This window comes from Molothrus aeneus, unplaced genomic scaffold (genome assembly GCF_037042795.1).
Source record: "Molothrus aeneus isolate 106 unplaced genomic scaffold, BPBGC_Maene_1.0 scaffold_497, whole genome shotgun sequence".
Lineage (NCBI taxonomy): Eukaryota > Metazoa > Chordata > Aves > Passeriformes > Icteridae > Molothrus > Molothrus aeneus.
In genome coordinates, this window is record NW_027099173.1 from 725 (window position 1) to 22,760 (window position 22,036).

General features: G+C 48.0%; 1 protein-coding gene across 1 annotated transcript; it reads left to right on the forward strand.

The window, feature by feature from the left end:
- Positions 1 to 257: 257 nt before the first annotated feature.
- Positions 258 to 21,418, forward strand: LOC136571019 (tyrosine-protein kinase receptor UFO-like; the record flags this gene model as incomplete). The annotated part of the gene is made up of 5 exons (XM_066571427.1): positions 258 to 388; positions 7,146 to 7,255; positions 13,419 to 13,578; positions 17,785 to 17,921; positions 20,926 to 21,418. Coding segments are annotated over 5 exons (1,031 nt in total), but the record flags the coding sequence as incomplete, so codon positions are not given.
- Positions 21,419 to 22,036: the final 618 nt, after the last annotated feature.

Sequence of the window (22,036 nt, forward strand, 5' to 3'; positions counted from 1 at the left end):
GGATTTGTGTCCCAATTTTTGGGGATTCTGAGCCCAAATTTTTGCGGTTCTGAGCCCAAATTTTGGGGGATCTCTGCCCAAATTTTGGGGTCCTGAACCCCAAATTTGGGCTCTCTCTGTCCCATTTTGGGGGGGATTTTCGTCCCAATTTTTGCTGGCTCTGTCCTCCAATTTTGGGGAATTCTGAGCCCAAATTTTGGGGGGTCCCTGAGCCCAAATTTGGGGGGGCGGGGCTGTGACCGCCCCTCCCCCCCCAGGTGTGTGCCTGCAGCCCTGGGGGGGCAGCTCGGAGGGGCCCCCCCCCGCCCCCATCGTCCTCCTGCCCTTCATGGCCCACGGGGACCTGCACAGTTTCCTGCTCTGCGCCCGCCTCGGGGACCCCCCCACGGTGAGAAAGTGCGCCCCAAAATCCCAAATATCCCCCCCAAAAAATCCCCCAAAAATCCCCTAAAAATCCCTGTTAAATTGCCAAAAATCCCATCAAAATCCCATTAAAATCCCATAAAAATCCCTAAAAATCCCCCAAAAAATCCCCATGAAATTGCCAAAAATCCCATAAAAATCCCATAAAAATCCCATAAAAATCCCACTAAAAACCCCATCAGAATCCAAAAAAATCCCCGTAAAAATAAAAAAAAATCCCCATTAAAAACTCCCTAAAAATCCCATTAAAATCCCCATAAAAATCCCATTAAAATCCCCATAAAAATCCCTAAAAATCCCCATTAAATTGCCAAAAATCCCATCAAAATCCCACTAAAAACCCCATAAAAATCCAAAAAAACCCCCTTAAAAATGAAAAAAAATACCCGTAAAAATCAAAAAAAATCCCATTAAAAACCCCCCAAATTGCCTTCAAAATCCCCATCCAAACCCCATAAAAATCCCCAAAAACCCCAAATTTGGGGCCCTGTGGAGTTTCCTGCTCTGCGCCCGCCTCGGGGACCCCCCCACGGTGAGAAAGTGCGCCCCAAAATCCCAAATATCCCCCCCAAAAAATCCCCCAAAAATCCCCCAAAAATCCCTGTTAAATTGCCAAAAATCCCATCAAAATCCCCATAAAAATCCCTAAAAATCCCCCAAAAAATCCCCATGAAATTGCCAAAAATCCCATAAAAATCCCATAAAAATCCCATAAAAATCCCATAAAAATCCCATAAAAATCCCACTAAAATCCCCATAAAAATCCCAAAAAATCCCACAAAAAACCCCATCAGAATCCAAAAAAATCCCCGTAAAAAATAAAAAAATCCCCATTAAAATCCCCATAAAAATCCCTAAAAATCCCCCAAAAAATCCCCATTAAATTGCCAAAAATCCCATCAAAATCCCATTAAAATCCCCATTAAAATCCCCCAAAAAATCCCCATGAAATTGCCAAAATCCCATAAAAATCCCATAAAAATCCCAAAAAATCCCACTAAAATCCGCATAAAAATCCCATAAAAATCCCACTAAAATCCCATAAAAATCCCATAAAAATCCCACTAAAATCCCCATAAAAATCCCATAAAAATCCCACTAAAAACCCCATCAGAATCCAAAAAAATCCCCATAAAAAATAAAAAAAATCCCCATTAAAAACTCCCTAAAAATCCCATAAAAATCCCATTAAAATCCCCATAAAAATCCCTAAAAATCCCCCAAAAAATCCCCATGAAATTGCCAAAAATCCCATAAAAATTCCATAAAAATCCCATAAAAATCCCACTAAAATCCCCATAAAAATCCCAAAAAATCCCACAAAAAACCCCAGCAGAATCCAAAAAAATCCCCGTAAAAAATAAAAAAATCCCCATTAAAATCCCCATAAAAATCCCTAAAAATCCCCCAAAAAATCCCCATTAAATTGCCAAAAATCCCATCAAAATCCCATTAAAATCCCCATTAAAATCCCCCAAAAAATCCCCATGAAATTGCCAAAAATCCCATAAAAATCCCATAAAAATCCCATAAAAATCCCACTAAAATCCGCATAAAAATCCCATAAAAATCCCACTAAAATCCCATAAAAATCCCATAAAAATCCCACTAAAATCCCCATAAAAATCCCATAAAAATCCCACTAAAAACCCCATCAGAATCCAAAAAAATCCCCGTAAAAAATAAAAAAAATCCCCATTAAAAACTCCCTAAAAATCCCATAAAAATCCCATTAAAATCCCCATAAAAATCCCTAAAAATCCCCCAAAAAATCCCCATGAAATTGCCAAAAATCCCATAAAAATCCCATAAAAATCCCATAAAAATCCCATAAAAATCCCAGTAAAATCCCCATAAAAATCCTAAAAAAAATCCCACTAAAAACCCCATCAGAATCCAAAAAAATCCCTGTAAAAATAAAAAAATCCCCATTAAAAACTCCCTAAAAATCCCATAAAAATCCCATTAAACTCCTCATAAAAATCCCTAAAAATCCCCAAAAGAATCCCCATTAAATCCCTAAAAATCCCATCAAAATCCCATTAAAATCCCCATAAAAATCCCTAAAAATCCCATCAAAATCCCATTAAAATCCCCATAAAAATCCCTAAAAATCCCTCAAAAAATCCCCATTAAATTGCCAAAAATCCCATCAAAATCCCACTAAAAACCCCATAAAAATCCAATATAATCCCCATAAAAATCCCATAAAAATCCCACTAAAATCCCCATTAAAAATCCCATAAAAATCCCATTAAAAACTTTGTAAAAATCCCATAAAGATCCCATAAAAATCTCATTAAAATCCCCATTAAAAACTCCCTAAAAATCCCCATTAAATTGCCAAAAATCCCATAAAAATCCCACAAAAAACACCATCAGAATCCAAAAAAAATCCCCGTAAAAATAAAAAAAATCCCCATTAAAAAATCCCACTAAAATCCCCATAAAAATCCCTAAAAATCCCCCAAAAAAATCCCCATGAAATTGCCAAAAATCCCATAAAAATCCCATAAAAATCCCACTAAAAACCCCATTAAAAATCCCAATAAATATTAAAAAAACCCCACTAAAAACTCCCTAAAAATCCCATCAAAATCAAAAAAAATCCCATTAAAAACCCCCCAAATCCCCATCAAGGTCCCCATCAAAATCCCCCTAAAAATCCCATAAAAATCCCTAAAAATCCCCATAAAAATCCCCATTAAATTGCCAAAAATCCCATCAAAATCCCACTAAAAACCCACTAAAAACCCCATAAAAATCCCATCAAAATCCCCAAAAATCCCCATTAAAAACTCCCTAAAAATCCCATAAAAATCCCCATGAAATTGCCAAAAATCCCATCAAAATCCCATCAAAATCCCATCAACATCCCCAAAAAATCCCAAAAAATCCCCATCAAAATAAAAAAAAAAATCCCCTAAAAATCCCATCAAAATCCCCATTAAAAACTTCCAAAATATCCCATAAAAATCCCACTAAAAACCCCCCAAAAATTTTTAAAAAATCCCATTAAAATCCCCATTGAATTGCCAAAAATCCCGTAAAAATCCCATTAAAAACCCCATCAGAATCCAAAAAAAGCCCCAGTAAAAACTTCCAAAAAATCCCATAAAAATCCCCATTAAAATCCCCATAAAAATAAAAAAATCCCCATTAAAAACTCGCAAAAAATCCCACTAAAAACCCCCCCAAAAAAAATCCCCGTAAAAATCCCATAAAAATTAAAAAAATCCCACTAAAAATCCCATAAAAATCCCAAAAAAATCCCCATTGAATTGCCAAAAATCCCATAAAATCCCCATCAAAATCCCCATCAAAATCCCTAAAAATCCCATCAAAATCCCACAAATTCCCCATTAAAAACTCCCTAAAAATCCCATAAAAATCCCCATGAAATTGCCAAAAATCCCATCAAAATCCCATTAAAATCCCATCAAAATCCCATAAAAAACTCCCTAAAATCCCCAAAAATCCCCATAAAAATCCCCATAAAAATCCCCATAAAAATCCCCATAAAAATCCCATAAAAATCAAAATATCCCCATTAAAAACTCCCTAAAAATCCCCATGAAATTGCCAAAAATCCCATCAAAATCCCACAAAAATCCCATTAAAAACTCCCCAAATTCCCATCAAAATCCCTGTAAAAATCCCATAAAATGCCCCCAAATCCCAAGAATAAAAAACTAAAAATCCCCCTAAAATCCCATAAAAATCCCATTAAAATCCCCGTAAAAACCCCATAAAAATAAAAAAAAATCCCCATAGAAATCAAAAAAATCCCCACTAAAAACCCCATAAAAATCCCCAAAAAATCCAAAAAATCCCATAAAAATCCCACTAAAAACTCCCCCAAAATCCCATAAAAATCCCCATAAAAATCCCAAAAAATCCCCATTAAAATCCCCATAAAAATAAAAAAAATCCCCATTAAAAACTCGCAAAAAATCCCATAAAAATCCCACTAAAAATCCCCATAAAAAACTCCCTAAAAGTCCCCCAAAAAATCCCCATAAAAATCCCCATAAAAATCCCATTAAAAACCCCATAAAAATCAAAATATCCCCATTAAAAACTTCCTAAAAATCCCCATGAAATTGCCAAAAATCCCATAAAAATCCCATAAAAATCCCATCAAAATCCCACAAAAATCCCATTAAAAACTCCCCAAATTCCCATCAAAATCCCTGTAAAAATCCCATAAAATGCCCCCAAATCCCAAGAATAAAAAACTAAAAATCCCCCTAAAATCCCATAAAAATCCCATTAAAATCCCTGTAAAAATCCCACTAAAAACCCCATAAAAATCCCTAAAAATCCCATCAAAATCCCACAAATTCCCCGTTAAAAACTTCCAAAAAATCCCATAAAAATCCCCATAAAAATCCCTAAAAATCCCCATAAAAATCCCTAAAAATCCCCATTAAAATCCCCATTAAAATCCCTAAAAATCCCCATTAAAAACTCGCAAAAAATCCCATAAAAATCCCACTAAACCCCCCCCCAAAAAAATCCCCATAAAAAACCCCATAAAAATTCAAAAAAATCCCACTAAAAACCCCATAAAAATCCCATCAAAATCCCACAAATTCCCCACTAAAAACTCCCCAAAAATCCCATTAAAATCCCCATAAAAATCCCAAAAAATCCCCATTAAAATCCTCATAAAAATAAAAAAATCCCCAGTAAAAACTTGCAAAAAATCCCATAAAAATCCCACTAAAAACCCCAAAAAAATAAAAAAAAATCCCCGTAAAAATCCCATAAAAATTCAAAAAAATCCCACTAAAAATCCCATAAAAATCCCTAAAATCCCCCATAAAAATCCCATAAAAATTCAAAAAAATCCCATCAAAATCCCACAAATTTCCCATTAAAAACTCCCTAAAAATCCCATAAAAATCCCCATGAAATTGCCAAAAATCCCATCAAAATCCCATCAAAATCCCAAGAAAAATCCCATAAAAATCCCATAAAAAACTCCCTAAAATCCCCAAAAATCCCCATAAAAATCCCCATAAAAATCCCACTAAAAATAAAAAATGCCCATAAAAATCCCATTAAAAACCCCATAAAAATCAAAATATCCCCATTAAAAACTCCCTAAAAATCCCCATGAAATTGCCAAAAATCCCATAAAAATCCCATAAAAATCCCATAAAAATTAAAAAAAATCCCACTAAAAACCCCATAAAAATCCCCATTGAATTGCCAAAAATCCCATAAAAATCCCCAAAAAAATCCCCATTAAAAACCCCATAAAAATCCAAAAAATCCCATAAAAATCCCACTAAAAACTCCCTAAAAATCCCATAAAAATCCCATCAAAATCCCATAAAAATCCCACTAAAAACCCCATCAAAATCCCATAAAAATCCCATTAAAACCCCATAAATTTTTAGGATTTTGGGGGATTTTTAGGGGATTTTTTAGGGAATTTTTGGGGGATTTTTTTTTAATTTTGGGGATTTTTTAGGGGATTTTTTCTGGGATTTTTTGGGGATTTTTTTAGGGAATTTTTAGAATTTTTTAGGGGATTTTTGGGGGATTTTTTTTAAATTTTGGGGATTTTTTTGGGGGATTTTTAGGGGATTTTTGGGGGATATTTTTTAAATTTTTGGGGTTTTTTTTAATTTTTGGGGGATTTTTTTTAATTTTTGGGATTTTTGGGGGGATTTTTGGGGTGGAATTTTTGAGGCCTTTTTAGGATTTTTTGGACTTTTTTTGGCTTTTCAAGGGATTTTTTGGGGATTTTTTTCGGGATTTTCGGGGGATTTTTGGGGGATTTTTTGGGATTTTGGGGGATTTTTTGGGGGATTTTTTGGGGATTATTTTTGGAATTTTTGAGATTTTTGGGGATTTTTTAGGAGATTTTTTAGGGGATTTTTTAGGATCTTTTCGGGGTTTTGGGGGGGATTTTTAGGGGATTTTTTGGGGATTTTTGGGGATTTTTAAGGGGATTTTTTGGGGATTTTTTGGGGATTTTTTAGGATTTTTTGGACTTTTTGTTTTGGCTTTTCAAGGGATTTTTTTGGGAATTGTTTTAACCATTTTGGGGGGATTTTTAGGGGATTTTTAGGGGATTTTTGGGGGATTTTTTGGGATTTTTGGGGGATTTTTAGGGGACTTTTTTGGATTCTCTGGGGGATTTTTTGGGGTTTTTGGGGGGAATTTTTGGGGACTTTTTAGGGTTTTTTGGACTTTTTTTTTTTGGCTTTTCAAGGGATTTTTTGGGGGATTTTTTCGGGATTTTTTGGGGATTTTTTGGGGATTATTTTTGGGGATTCTTTTTGGAATTTTTGAGATTTTTGGGGATTCTTTAGGGGATTTTTTAGGGGATTTTTGGGGGGATTTGGGGGGATTTTTGGGGGATTTTTTAGGGGATTTTTTGGGGATTTTTCGGGGATTTTTTTGGGATTTTTTGGGGGATTTTTGGGGATTTTTTCAGGGATTTTTTGGGGGATTTTTTTGGGGATTTGGGGACCGTCCCCTGAGTGTCCCCTGAGTGTCCCCTGAGTGTCCCCAATGTCCCCTGAGTGTCCCCTGAGTGTCCCCATTGTCCCCCTCACCCTGCTGGGCTTTGGGGCATTTTGGGGATTTTTGGGGCATTTTTCAGGCGATTTTTCGGGAATTTTTTCGGGGATTTTTTCGGGGATTTTTTCGGGGATTTGTGGAGTGTCCCCAATGTCCCCTGAGTGTCCCCTGTGTGTCCCCAGGCGCTGTCCCCTCGCACCCTGCTGGGCTTCATGGCCGACATCGCGGCCGGGATGAGTTACCTGAGCCAGAGGAACTTCGTGCACAGGGACCTGGCAGCCAGGAACTGCATGTGGGGACATCCCTGGGGACACTGGGGGGACATCACTGGGGACATTGGGGGGACATCACTGGGGACACTGGGGGGACATCACTGGGGACATTGGGGGGACATCACTGGGGACACTGGGGGGACATCACTGGGGACACTGGGGGGATTGGGGACATTGGGGACATTGAGGGGACATCACTGGGGACATTGGGGGGACATCCCTGTGGACACTGGGGGGGGACATCCCTGGGGACACTGGGGGGACATCACTGGGGACATTGGGGACATTGGGGGACATCACTGGGGACACTGGGGGGACATCCCTGGGGACACTGGGGGGACATCACTGGGGACATTGGGGGGATTGCAGACATAGGGACATTGGGGGGACATCACTGGGGACACTGGGGGGACATCACTGGGGACACTGGGGGGATTGGGGACATTGGGGGGACATCACTGGGGACACTGGGGGGACATCACTGGGGACATTGGGGGGATTGCGGACATAGGGACATTAGGGGGACATCACTGGGGACACTGGGGGGACATCACTGGGGACATTGGGGGGACATTGGGGACATTGGGGGGACATTGGGGACATTGGGGACATTGGGGACATTGGGGACATTGGGGGAATGGGGACATTGGGGACATTGAGGGGATTGGGGACATTGGGGACATTGGGGACATTGAGGGGACATCACTGGGGACATTGGGGGGGTTGGGGACATTGGGGACATTGGGGGGATTGGGGACATTGGGGACATTGGGGACATTGGGGACATTGGGGGGACATCACTGGGGACATTGGGGGGGTTGGGGACATTGGGGACATTGGGGACATTGGGGACATTGGGGGCATTGGGGGGATTGGGGGGGTTGGGGACATTGGGGGGATTGGGGACATTGAGGGGACATTGAGGGGACATTGGGGGGATTGGGGGGATTGGGGGGACATTGGGGGGACATTGGGGACAATGAGGGACATTGGGGGAATGGGGACATTGAGGGGATTGGGGACATTGAGGGGACATTGAGGGGACATTGAGGGGAATGGGGACATTGGGGACATTGGGGGTATTGGGGGGATTGGGGGCATTGGGGACATTGGGGACATTGGGGGGAATGGGGACACTGAGGGCATTGGGTGACATTGGGGACATTGGGGACATTGAGGACATCACTGGGGACATCATTGGGGACATTGGGGGCACTGGGGACATTGGGGACATTTGAGACATTGGGGACATTGGGGGAATCGGGGGATAGGGGGACATTTGGGACATTGTGGGGGGATTGGGGACAGTGGGGGGATTTGGGACAATGGGGGGGTTGGGGACATTGGGGGCAATGGGGACATTTGAGACATTGGGGACATCACTGGCGACATTTGTGGCATTGGGGACATTGAGGGACATTGGGGGGACTGGGGGGACTGGGGACAGTGCGGGGATTGGGGACATTGGGGGACATTGGGGGGACATTGGGGACATCATTGGGGACATCACTGGGGACATTGGGGGGATTGGGGGACACTGGGGGGATTGGGGGATGTTTGGGACATTGAGGACATTGCGGGGGGATTTGGGACATTGGGGACATTGGGGACGTCACTGGGGACATCACTGGGGACATTGGGGACATTGGGGGGCATGGGGACAATGGGGGGGTTGGGGACATCACTGGGGACATTGGGGGGATTGGGGGATGTTGGGGACATTGAGGACATTGGGGGGGATTTGGGACATTGGGGGCATTGGGGACATTGGGGACATCACGGGGGACATCACTGGGGACATTGGGGACATTGGGGGGCATGGGGACAATGGGGGGGTTGGGGACATCATTGGGGACATTGGGGGATTGGGGGGAATGAGGGATTGGGGACATTGGGGGATTGGGGACGACATTGGGGACATTGGGGGGAATGGGGGATTGGGGACATTGGGGGATTGGGGGATGTTGGGGACATCACTGGGGACATTGGGGACATTGGGGACATGGGGGACATCATTGGGGACATTGGGGGATTGGGGGGAATGGGGGATTGGGGACATTGGGGACATTGGGGGGAATGGGGACGTTGAGGGGACATTGGGGGCATTGGGGACATTGGGGACATTGGGGACATCACTGGGGACATTGGGGGGATTGGGGGATGTTGGGGACATTGGGGACGTCACTGGGGACATTTGGGACATTGGGGGACATTGGGGGCATTGGGAACACTGGGATTTGGGGATTTTGGGGATTTGGGATTTTTGGGGATTTGGAAATTTGGGATTATTGGGATTTGGGGATTTTGGGGCGTTTGGAATTTGAGATTTTTGGGATTTTTGGGATTTGGAATTTGAGATTTTTGGGATTTGGGATTTTTGGGATCTGGGGATTTTTGGGACCTGGGATTTGGGATTTTTGGGGATTTTTGGGGATCTGGGATTTGGGATTTGGGATTTTTGGGACTTGGGGATTTGGGGATTTTGGGGCGTTTGGGATTTGAGATTTTTGGGATTTGGGATTTTTGGGATTTTGGGATTTGAGATTTTTGGGATTAGGGGATTTGGGGATTTCAGGTGATTTCGGACTTGGGGATTTTGGGGCATTTGGGATTTTGAGGACTTGGGGATTTTGGGGATTTGGGATTTCTGGGATTTGGGATTTGGGGATTTTGGGGGATTTGGGATTTCTGGGATTTGGGATTTGGGGATTTTGGGGGATTTGGGATTTGGGGATTTTGGGGGATTTGGGATTTTTGGGATTTGCGATTTTTGCGATTTGAGATTTTTGGGATTTGGGATTTTTGTGATTTTTGGGATTTGGGGATTTGGGATTTTTGGGATTTTTGGGATTTTTGGGATTTGGGATTTTTGGGATTTTTGGGATTTTTGGGATTTTTGGGATTTGGGGATTTTAGGGATTTGTGGATTTGTGATTTTGGGGCATTTGGGGATTTTGGGGCATTTGGGGCATTTGGGATTTGAGATTTTTGGGATCTGGGGATTTTTGGGGCTCGGGATTTGGGGATTTTTGGGATTTTTGGGATTTTGGGGATCTGGGGATTTTTGGCATTTGGGATTTGGGATTTTTGTGATTTTTGGGGCTCGGGATTTGGGGATTTTTGGGATTTTGGGGATTTTGGGGATTTTTGGGATTTCGGCTGAGCCCGTGTCCCCGTCCCCAGGCTGGACGAGCGGCTGCGGGTGCGCGTGGCCGATTTCGGGATTTGGGGATTATTGCAATATTGGGATCTTGGGGATTTTTGGGGATTTTTGGGGATCTGGGATTTGGGATTTGGGATTTTTGGGACTTGGGGATTTGGGGATTTTGGGGCGTTTGGGATTTGAGATTTTTGGGATTTGGGGATTCGGGATTTGGGATTTTTGGGATTTGGGGATTCGGGATTTGGGATTGTTGTGTGTTTGGGATTTGAGATTTTTGGGATTAGGGGATTTGGGGATTTCAGGTGATTTCGGACTTGGGGATTTTTGGGATTTGGGATTTTTGGGATTTGGGATTTGGGGATTTTGGGGGATTTGGGATTTGGGGATTTTGGGGGATTTGGGATTTTTGGGATTTGCGATTTTTGCGATTTTTGCGATTTTTGCAATTTTTGCAATTTGAGATTTTTGGGATTTGGGATTTCTGGCATTTGGGATTTGGGATTTTTTTTGATTTTTGAGATTTGGGGCTTGGGATTTGGGGATTTCTGTGATTTGGGGGATTTTTGTGATTTTTGGGATCTGGGGATTTTTGGGGCTCGGGATTTGGGGATTTTTGGGATTTTTGGGATTTTGGGGATCTGGGGATTTTTGGCATTTGGGATTTGGGATTTTTGTGATTTTTGGGATCTGGGGATTTTTGGGACCTGGGATTTGGGATTTTTGGGGATTTTTGGGGATCTGGGATTTGGGATTTTTGGGACTTGGGGATTTGGGGATTTTGGGGCGTTTGGGATTTGAGATTTTTGGGATTTGGGATTTTTGGGATTTTGGGATTTGAGATTTTTGGGATTAGGGGATTTGGGGATTTCAGGTGATTTCGGACTTGGGGATTTTGGGGCATTTGGGATTTTGAGGACTTGGGGATTTTGGGGATTTGGGATTTCTGGGATTTGGGATTTGGGGATTTTGGGGGATTTGGGATTTCTGGGATTTGGGATTTGGGGATTTTGGGGGATTTGGGATTTGGGGATTTTGGGGGATTTGGGATTTTTGGGATTTGCGATTTTTGCGATTTGAGATTTTTGGGATTTGGGATTTTTGTGATTTTTGGGATTTGGGGATTTGGGATTTTTGGGATTTTTGGGATTTTTGGGATTTGGGATTTTTGGGATTTTTGGGATTTTTGGGATTTTTGGGATTTGGGGATTTTAGGGATTTGTGGATTTGTGATTTTGGGGCATTTGGGGATTTTGGGGCATTTGGGGCATTTGGGATTTGAGATTTTTGGGATCTGGGGATTTTTGGGGCTCGGGATTTGGGGATTTTTGGGATTTTTGGGATTTTGGGGATCTGGGGATTTTTGGCATTTGGGATTTGGGATTTTTGTGATTTTTGGGGCTCGGGATTTGGGGATTTTTGGGATTTTGGGGATTTTGGGGATTTTTGGGATTTCGGCTGAGCCCGTGTCCCCGTCCCCAGGCTGGACGAGCGGCTGCGGGTGCGCGTGGCCGATTTCGGGATTTGGGGATTATTGCAATATTGGGATCTTGGGGATTTTTGGGGATTTTTGGGGATCTGGGATTTGGGATTTGGGATTTTTGGGACTTGGGGATTTGGGGATTTTGGGGCGTTTGGGATTTGAGATTTTTGGGATTTGGGGATTCGGGATTTGGGATTTTTGGGATTTGGGGATTCGGGATTTGGGATTGTTGTGTGTTTGGGATTTGAGATTTTTGGGATTAGGGGATTTGGGGATTTCAGGTGATTTCGGACTTGGGGATTTTTGGGATTTGGGATTTTTGGGATTTGGGATTTGGGGATTTTGGGGGATTTGGGATTTGGGGATTTTGGGGGATTTGGGATTTTTGGGATTTGCGATTTTTGCGATTTTTGCGATTTTTGCAATTTTTGCAATTTGAGATTTTTGGGATTTGGGATTTCTGGCATTTGGGATTTGGGATTTTTTTTGATTTTTGAGATTTGGGGCTTGGGATTTGGGGATTTCTGTGATTTGGGGGATTTTTGTGATTTTTGGGATCTGGGGATTTTTGGGGCTCGGGATTTGGGGATTTTTGGGATTTTTGGGATTTTGGGGATCTGGGGATTTTTGGCATTTGGGATTTGGGATTTTTGTGATTTTTGGGATCTGGGGATTTTTGGGACCTGGGATTTGGGATTTTTGGGGATTTTTGGGGATCTGGGATTTGGGATTTTTGGGACTTGGGGATTTGGGGATTTTGGGGCGTTTGGGATTTGAGATTTTTGGGATTTGGGATTTTTGGGATTTTGGGATTTGAGATTTTTGGGATTAGGGGATTTGGGGATTTCAGGTGATTTCGGACTTGGGGATTTTGGGGCATTTGGGATTTTGAGGACTTGGGGATTTTGGGGATTTGGGATTTCTGGGATTTGGGATTTGGGGATTTTGGGGGATTTGGGATTTCTGGGATTTGGGATTTGGGGATTTTGGGGGATTTGGGATTTGGGGATTTTGGGGGATTTGGGATTTTTGGGATTTGCGATTTTTGCGATTTGAGATTTTTGGGATTTGGGATTTTTGTGATTTTTGGGATTTGGGGATTTGGGATTTTTGGGATTTTTGGGATTTTTGGGATTTGGGATTTTTGGGATTTTTGGGATTTTTGGGATTTTTGGGATTTGGGGATTTTAGGGATTTGTGGATTTGTGATTTTGGGGCATTTGGGGATTTTGGGGCATTTGGGGCATTTGGGATTTGAGATTTTTGGGATCTGGGGATTTTTGGGGCTCGGGATTTGGGGATTTTTGGGATTTTTGGGATTTTGGGGATCTGGGGATTTTTGGCATTTGGGATTTGGGATTTTTGTGATTTTTGGGGCTCGGGATTTGGGGATTTTTGGGATTTTGGGGATTTTGGGGATCTGGGGATTTTTGGCATTTGGGATTTGGGATTTTTGTGATTTTTGGGGCTCGGGATTTGGGGATTTTTGGGATTTCTGGGATTTTTGGGATTTCGGCTGAGCCCGTGTCCCCGTCCCCAGGCTGGACGAGCGGCTGCGGGTGCGCGTGGCCGATTTCGGGCTCTCCAAGCGCGTCGGCCGCTCCCTCTATTACCGGCAGGGCCGCGGCGCCCCCGTCCCCGTCAAGTGGGTGGCGCTGGAGAGCCTGGCCGAGCGCGTCTACACCACCAAGAGCGACGTGGTGAGAGCCCAAAAACACCAGAAATCGCCCCAAAAACGGACTCGGGGGGGTCAGGAACACCTAAAGCCAAAAAATCCCATTAAAATCCCATTAAAAACCCCATAAAAATCCTATTAAAATCCCATTAAAAACCCCATTAAAAAGCCCCAAAAAATCCCATAAAATCTCCATTAAAATCCCCCAAAAAACCCTGAAAAAAATCCCATTAAAAACCCCATTAAAAACCCCAAAAAACCCTGAAAAAAATCCCATTAAAATTCCATTAAAATGCCATAAAAATCCCCCCTCAAATCCAGAAAAATCCCATTAAAAATCCCATTAAAAATCCCATTAAAACCCCATTACAATCCCAATTAAAATCCCATTAAAATCCCATTAAAAATCCGATTAAAAATCCCATTAAAATCCCATTACAATCCCATTAAAATCCCATTAAAAATCCGATTAAAAATCCCATTACAGTCCCCATTAAAAAGCCCCAAAAAATCCCATAAAATCCCATAAAATCCCCATTAAAATCCCCCAAAAAACCCTGAAAAAATCCCATTAAAATCCCATTACAATCCCCATTAAAATCCCCAAAAAAAACCTGAAAAATCCCATTAAAATCCCATTAAAATCCCATTAAAAAAGCCTGAAAAATCCAATTAAAATCCCATTAAAAATCCGATTAAAAATCCCATTAAAATCGCATTAAAAACCCCATTAAAAACCCCATTAAAAACCCTGAAAAAATCTCATTAAAATCCCATTAAAATCCCATTAAAAACCCAATAAAAACCCCATTACAATCCCATTAAAAATCCGATTAAAAATCCCATTTAAATCTCATTAAAAACCCCAATAAAAAACCAAAAAAATCCCATTAAAATCCCATCAAATCCCTTTTAAATCCCATTTAAAAACCCTGAAAAAATCCAATTAAAATCCCATTAAAAAACCCTGAAAAAATCCAATTAAAATCCCATTTAAAACCCAATAAAAATCCCACAAAAATCCCATGAAAAATCCCATTAAAAAACCCCAAAAAACCCTGAAAAAATCCCATTATAATCCCATTAAAAACCAAAAAAAATCCCATTAAAAACCCCATTACAATCCCAATAAAATCCCCATTAAAATCCCATAAAAATCCCATTAAAATCCCATTAAAACCCCATTAAGATCTTATTAAAAATCCCATTAAAATCCCATAAAATCCCCATTAAAATCTCATTTAAAATCCCATTAAAATCCTATTAAAAATCCCATTACAATCCCAATAAAATCCCCATAAAAATCCCATTAAAAATCCCAAAAAATCCCCATTAAAAACCCAAAAAATCCCAAAAAACCCCAAAATGTGACCCTGAGTGACCCCTGAGTGACCCCTGAGTGACCCCAGAGTGTCCTCGAGTGACCTCAGAGTGACCCTGAGTGACCTCAGAGTGACCCGGAGTGACCTCACAGTGACCCCTGAGTGACCCCAGAGTGACCCTGAGTTACCCTGAGTGCCCCAGAGTGACCCCTGAGTGACCCTGAGTGACCCCACAGTGACCCCTGAGTGACCCTGAATGACCCCAGTGACCCCACAGTGACCCTGAGTTACCCTGAGTGCCCCAGAGTGACCCCTGAGTGACCCTGAGTGACCCCAGAGTGACCCCTGAGTGACCCTGAATGACCCCAGTGACCCCACAGTGACCCTGAGTGACCCCTGAGTGACCCCACAGTGACCCCTGAGTGACCCCAGAGTGACCCCACAGTGACCCCTGAGTGACCCCAGCGTGACCCTGAGTTACCCTGAGTGCCCCAGAGTGACCCCTGAGTGACCCCTGAAGGACCCTGAGTGACCCCAGAGTGACCCCAGCGTGCCCCAGAGTGACCCCTGAGTGACCCCACAGTGACCCTGAGTGACCCCAGTGACCCCTGAGTGACCCCAGTGACCCTGAGTGACCCCAGAGTGTCCTCGAGTGACCTCAGAGTAACCCCAGAGTGACCCTGAGTGACCCCAGTGACTCCAGAGTGACCTTGAGTGACCCCAGTGACCCCACAGTGACCCCTGAGTGACCCCTGAAGGACCCTGAGAGACCCCAGCGACCCCTGAGTGACCCTGAGTGACCCCAGAGTGACCGTGAGTGACCCCACAGTGACCCCTGAGTGACCTTGAGTGACTCCAGAGTGACCCCAAGTGACCCCGGGGTGACTCCTGAGTGACCCTGGGTGACCCCTGAGTGACCCTGAGTGACCCCACAGTGACCTTGAGTGACCCTGAGTGACCCCAGTGACCCCTGAGTGACCCCAGTGACCCTGAGTGACCCCAGAGTGTCCTCGAGTGACCTCAGAGTGACCCTGAGTGACCCCACAGTGACCCTGAGTGACCCCTGAGTGACCCTGAATGACCCTGAATGACCCTGAGTGACCCCTGAGTGACCTTGAGTGACCCCAGAGTGACCCCGAGTGACCCCAGGGTGACTCCTGAGTGACCCCTGAGTGACCCTGAGTGACCCCACAGTGACCCAGAGTGACCCTAGCGTGACCCTGAGTTACCCTGAGTGCCCCAGAGTGACCCCTGAAGGACCCTGAGTGACCCCACAGTGACCCTACAGTGACCCTGAGTGACCCCTGAGTGACCTCACAGTGACCCCTGAGTGACCCCTGAGTGACCCTGAGTGACCCCAGTGACCCTGAGTGACCCCAGAGTGTCCGTGAGTGACCTCAGAGTGACCCTGAGTGACCCCACAGTGATCCTGAGTGACCTCACAGTTACGCCACAGTGACCCCTGAGTGACCCCAGCGTGACCCTGAGTGACCCCAGCGTGACCCTGAGTGACCCCAAGTGACCCCGGGGTGACTCCTGAGTGACCCTGAGTGACCCCACAGTGACCCCTGAGTGACCCCAGAGTGACCCCACAGTGACCCCTGAGTGACCCCAGCGTGACCCTGAGTTACCCTGAGTGCCCCAGAGTGACCCTGGGTGACCCCTGAAGGACCCTGAGTGACCCCAGAGTGACCCCTGAGTGACCCCTGAAGGACCCTGAGTGACCCCAGAGTGACCCCAGCGTGCCCCAGAGTGACCCCTGAGTGACCCCACAGTGACCCTGAGTGACCCCAGTGACCCCTGAGTGACCCCAGTGACCCTGAGTGACCCCAGAGTGTCCTCGAGTGACCTCAGAGTAACCCCAGAGTGACCCTGAGTGACCCCAGTGACCCCTGAGTGACCCCAGTGACCCTCAGTGACCCCAGAGTGTCCTCAAGTGACCTCAGAGTGACCCTGAGTGACCCCTGAGTGACCCTGAGTGACCCCACAGTGACCCTGAGTGACCTCACAGTTACGCCACAGTGACCCCTGAGTGACCCCAGTGACCCCTGAGTGACCCTGAGTGACCCCAGCGTGACCCTGAGTTACCCTGAGTGACCCCACAGTGACCCCTGAGTGACCCCAGAGTGACCTTGAGTGACCCCTGAGTGACCCTGAGTGACCCTGAGTGACCCCTGACTGACCCCTGAATGACCCCTGAATGACCCCTGACTGACCACCGAGGATATCCCAGTGCTCAGTGGTCACTGTGGTCACTCTGTGGTCACTCTGTGGTCACTCTGTGGTCACTGTGGTCACTCAGTGGTCACTCACTGGTCACTCTGTGTCCGCAGTGGTCATTCGGGGTCACCATGTGGGAGATCAGGGGTGTCTGTGGTCACTCTGTGGTCACTCAGTGGTCACTCTCTGTGTCCGCAGTGGTCATTCGGGGTCACCATGTGGGAGATCAGGGGTGTCTGTGGTCACTCTGTGGTCACTCAGTGGTCACTCAGTGGTCACTCTCTGTGTCCGCAGTGGTCATTCAGGGTCACCATGTGGGAGATCAGGGGTGTCTGTGGTCACTCTGTGGTCACTCAGTGGTCACTCAGTGGTCACTCTCTGTGTCCGCAGTGGTCATTCGGGGTCACCATGTGGGAGATCAGGGGTGTCTGTGGTCACTCTGTGGTCACTCTGTGGTCACTCAGTGGTCACTCTCTGTGTCCGCAGTGGTCATTCGGGGTCACCATGTGGGAGATCAGGGGTGTCTGTGGTCACTCTGTGGTCACTCTGTGGTCACTCAGTGGTCACTCTCTGTGTCCGCAGTGGTCATTCGGGGTCACCATGTGGGAGATCAGGGGTGTCTGTGGTCACTCAGTGGTCACTCTGTGGTCACTCTGTGGTCACTCAGTGGTCACTCTCTGTGTCCGCAGTGGTCATTCGGGGTCACCATGTGGGAGATCGCCGCCCGGGGCCTGACCCCGTACCCGGGGCTGGAGAACAGCGAAGTGTTCGAGTTCCTGCGGGGGGGGCGGCGCCTGGGAGCCCCGCCCCTCTGCCCGCCCAGCCTGTGAGTGACCCCTGACCCCTGAGTGACCCCTGAGTGACCCCTGAGTGACCCCTGACTGACCAATGACTGACCACTGACTGACCAATGACCAATGACTGACCACTAACCAATGGGTGCCCGGGGCTGTTCGAGTTCCTGCGGGGGGGGCGGCGCCTGGGAGCCCCGCCCCTCTGCCCGCCCAGCCTGTGAGTGACCAATGACTGACCAATGACTGACCACTGACTGACCACTAACCCTGAGTGACCAATGAGTGACCCCTGAGTGACCAATGAGTGACCACTGACTGACCACTAACCCTGAGTGACCAATGAGTGACCACTGACTGACCACTGACTGACCACTGACTGACCACTAACCCTGACTGACCAATGAGTGACCCCTGAGTGACCAATGAGTGACCAATGAGTGACCACTGACTGACCACTGAGTGACCACTGAGTGACCACTAACCCTGAGTGACCAATGAGTGACCACTGAGTGACCACTGACTGACCACTAACCCTGAGTGACCACTGAGTGACCACTGACTGACCAAGAGTGACAACTGACTGACCACTAACCCTGAGTGACCAATGAGTGACCACTGACTGACCAAGAGAGTGACCACTGACTGACCACTAACCCTGAGTGACCACTGAGTGACCAATGACTGACCCCTGAGTGACCACTGACTGACCAATGACTGACCACTAACCCTGAGTGACCACTGAGTGACCAATGACTGACCACTGACTGACCACTGACTGACCAATGAGTGACCACTAACCCTGAGTGACCAATGAGTGACCAATGAGTGACCAATGAGTGACCACTGACCCTGAGTGACCACTGAGTGACCAATGAGTGACCAATGAGTGACCACTGACTGACCACTGACTGACCAATGACTGACCACTAACCCTGAGTGACCAATGAGTGACCAATGAGTGACCAATGAGTGACCACTGACCCTGAGTGACCAATGAGTGACCACTGAATGACCAATGAGTGACCACTGAGTGACCACTGAGTGACCACTAACCCTGAGTGACCAATGAGTGACCAATGATCCCTCACTGACCCCCAACCCCCCACTGCCCACCCAGCCTGTGAGTGACCACTGAGTGACCACTAACCCTGACTGAACAATGACTGACCACTGAGTGACCAATGAGTGACCACTGAGTGACCACTAACCCTGACTGAACAATGACTGACCACTGAGTGACCAATGAGTGACCAATGAGTGACCACTGACCCTGAGTGACCAATGAGTGACCACTGACCCTTCACTGACCTTCACTGACCCCTCATTGACCACTGACCCTTCACTGACCGCCGAGTGACCGCGGACTGACCCCTGACCCCTGTGACCCCTCACTGACCCCTCACTGACCTCTGACTGACCTCAAAGCCCCCAGCCCCATTCCCAAAGCCCCAGCCCCATTTCCAGCCCCATTTCCATCCCCCAGCCCCATTTCCACCCTGGCCCCGAAGCCCCCAGCCCCATTTATGAAGCCCCCAGCCCCATTTCCAGCCCCAAGCCCCATTCCCAAAGCCCCCAGCCCCATTTCCTTCCCCCAGCCCCATTTCCACCCCGGTCCCGAAGCCCCCAGCCCCATTCCCAGATCCCCCCGCCCCGATTTGGCCCCGCCCCACTTTGGCTCCGCCCCACTTTGACCCTGCCCCCTTCCCCAGGTACCCCCTCATGCGCCGCTGCTGGGCCCCATTTCCAAACCCCCAGCCCCATTTCCACCCTGGCCCCAAAGCCCCCAGCCCCATTTATGAAGCCCCCGCCCCATTTCCAGCCCCCAGCCCCATTTCCAGCCCCAAGCCCCATTCCCAAAGCCCCCAGCCCCATTTATGAAGCCCCCAGCCCCATTTCCAGCCCCAAGCCCCATTCCCAAAGCCCCCAGCCCCATTTCCATCCCATCCCCAGAGCCCCCAGCCCCATTTCCATCCCATCCCCAGAGCCTCCAGCCCCATTTCCTTCCCCCAGCCCCATTTCCACCCCGGTCCCGAAGCCCCCAGCCCCATTCCCAGATCCCCCCGCCCCGATTTGGCCCCGCCCCACTTTGGCTCCGCCCCACTTTGGCCCTGCCCCCTTCCCCAGGTACCCCCTCATGCGCCGCTGCTGGGCCCCATTTCCAAACCCCCAGCCCCATTTCCACCCTGGCCCCGAAGCCCCCAGCCCCATTTATGAAGCCCCCAGCCCCATTTCCAGCCCCAAGCCCCATTCCCAAAGCCCCCAGCCCCATTTCCATCCCATCCCCAGAGCCCCCAGCCCCATTTCCATTCCCCATCCTCATTCCTGAAGCCCCCAGCCCCATTTCCATCTCCCATCCCCATTTCCACCCCGGTCCCGAAGCCCCCACCCCCATTCCCAAAGCCCCCAGCCCCATTTCCACCCTGGCCCCAAAGCCCCCAGCCCCATTCCCGAAGCCCCCAGCCCCATTTCCACCCCGCACCCCCATTCCCAAAGCCCCCAGCCCCAATTCCGGAAGCCCCCATCCCCATTTCCATCCCCCACCCCAATTACCGCAGCCCCCAGCCCCATTTATGAAGCCCCCAGCCCCATTTCCACCCCAATTCCCCAAGTCCCCAGCCCCATTCCCAAAGCCCCCAGCCCCATTTCCATCACATTTCCATCCCCCAGCCCCATTTCCATGCCATTCCCGATGCCCCCAGCCCCATTTCCATTCCCCAGCCCCATTCCCGAAGCCCCCAGCCCCATTTCCATCCCATCCCCAGAGCCCCCAGCCCCATTTCCACCCTGGTCCCGAAGCCCCCAGCCCCATTTCCATCCCCCATCCCATCCCCAGAGCCCCCAGCTCCATTCCTGAAGCCCCCAGCCCCATTTCCTTCCCCCAGCCCCATTTCCACCCTGGTCCCGAAGCCCCCAGCCCCATTTCCATCCCCATTCCCGAAGCCCCCAGCCCCATTCCCGGATCCCCCCGCCCCAATTTGGCCCCGCCCCGATTTGTTTGGCCCCGCCCCACTTTGTGTGGCCCCGCCCCCTCGGCAGGTACGCCCTCATGCGCCGCTGCTGGGCCGCGGACCCCCGGGCCCGCCCGACCTTCGAGGAGCTGGGGGGGGCCCTGGGGGGGCTCCTGCGGGCCCTGCCCCTCCCCCCCCCGCCGCCCCCCGACCCCCTCTACGTCAACATGGCCGGGGGTGGGGGAGGGGCGGCCCCCCCGGAGCCCCCCAAAAACAGCGGGGGCGGGGCGGGGGCGGGGCCGGGGCGCTACGTGCTCTGCCCCGCCCCCACCAACGCCGAGACCGTCGGGGGGACCCCGGAATTTGGGGACCCCCGCCCTGAATTTGGGGATCCCCGCCCGGAATTTGGGGACCCCCGCCCGGAATTTGGGGAACCATCCCCGGAATTTGGGGATCCCCGCCCGGAATTTGGGGACCCCCCCGCGACTGAGTTTGGGGACCCCCCCATTGAGTTCGGGGGGACCCCGCCCCCGGATTTGGGGGCGCCCCCGGATTTTGGGGCTTCTGAGGAGGGGGCGTGATGGGCGCGACCCCCACCCAGCCCCCCAAAAAAAGCTGCGGCACTGCCAGGGAACCCCCCCCCCCCCCCAAATGAGGAGGGACCCCCCCCACCCCAAAAAAGGGATCCCCCAAAAAAAGGGACACCCCGAAAAAAAGGGACACCCCCAAAAAAGGGACCCCCAAAATAAAGGGGGACCCCCCCTAAATAATGGGACCCCCGCAAAGGTACTGGGGACCCCCCCCCAAAAAAAGGGACCCCCCCCAATAAAAGGGACCCCCCCAATAAAAGGGAACCCCTAAAATAAAGGGACCCCCCCCCAAAAAGGGACGCCCCCGAAATTAAAGGGAGCCCCTAAAATAAAGGGAGCCCCCCCAAAGGTACTGGGGACCCCTCCCCAAAAAAGGGAACCCCCAAAAAAAGGTCACCCCCAAAATAAAGGAGCCCCCCAAAATAAAGGGGACCCCCCCCAAAAAAAGGGAACCCCCCAAAATTAAATGGACCCCCTAAAATAAATGGAGCCCCCCCCAAAGGTACTGGGGACCCCCCCCCAAAAAAGGGAACCCCCAAAAAAAGGGAGCCCCCCAAAATAAAGGGGACCCCTAAAGGTACTGGGGACCCCCCCCAAAGGTACTGGGGA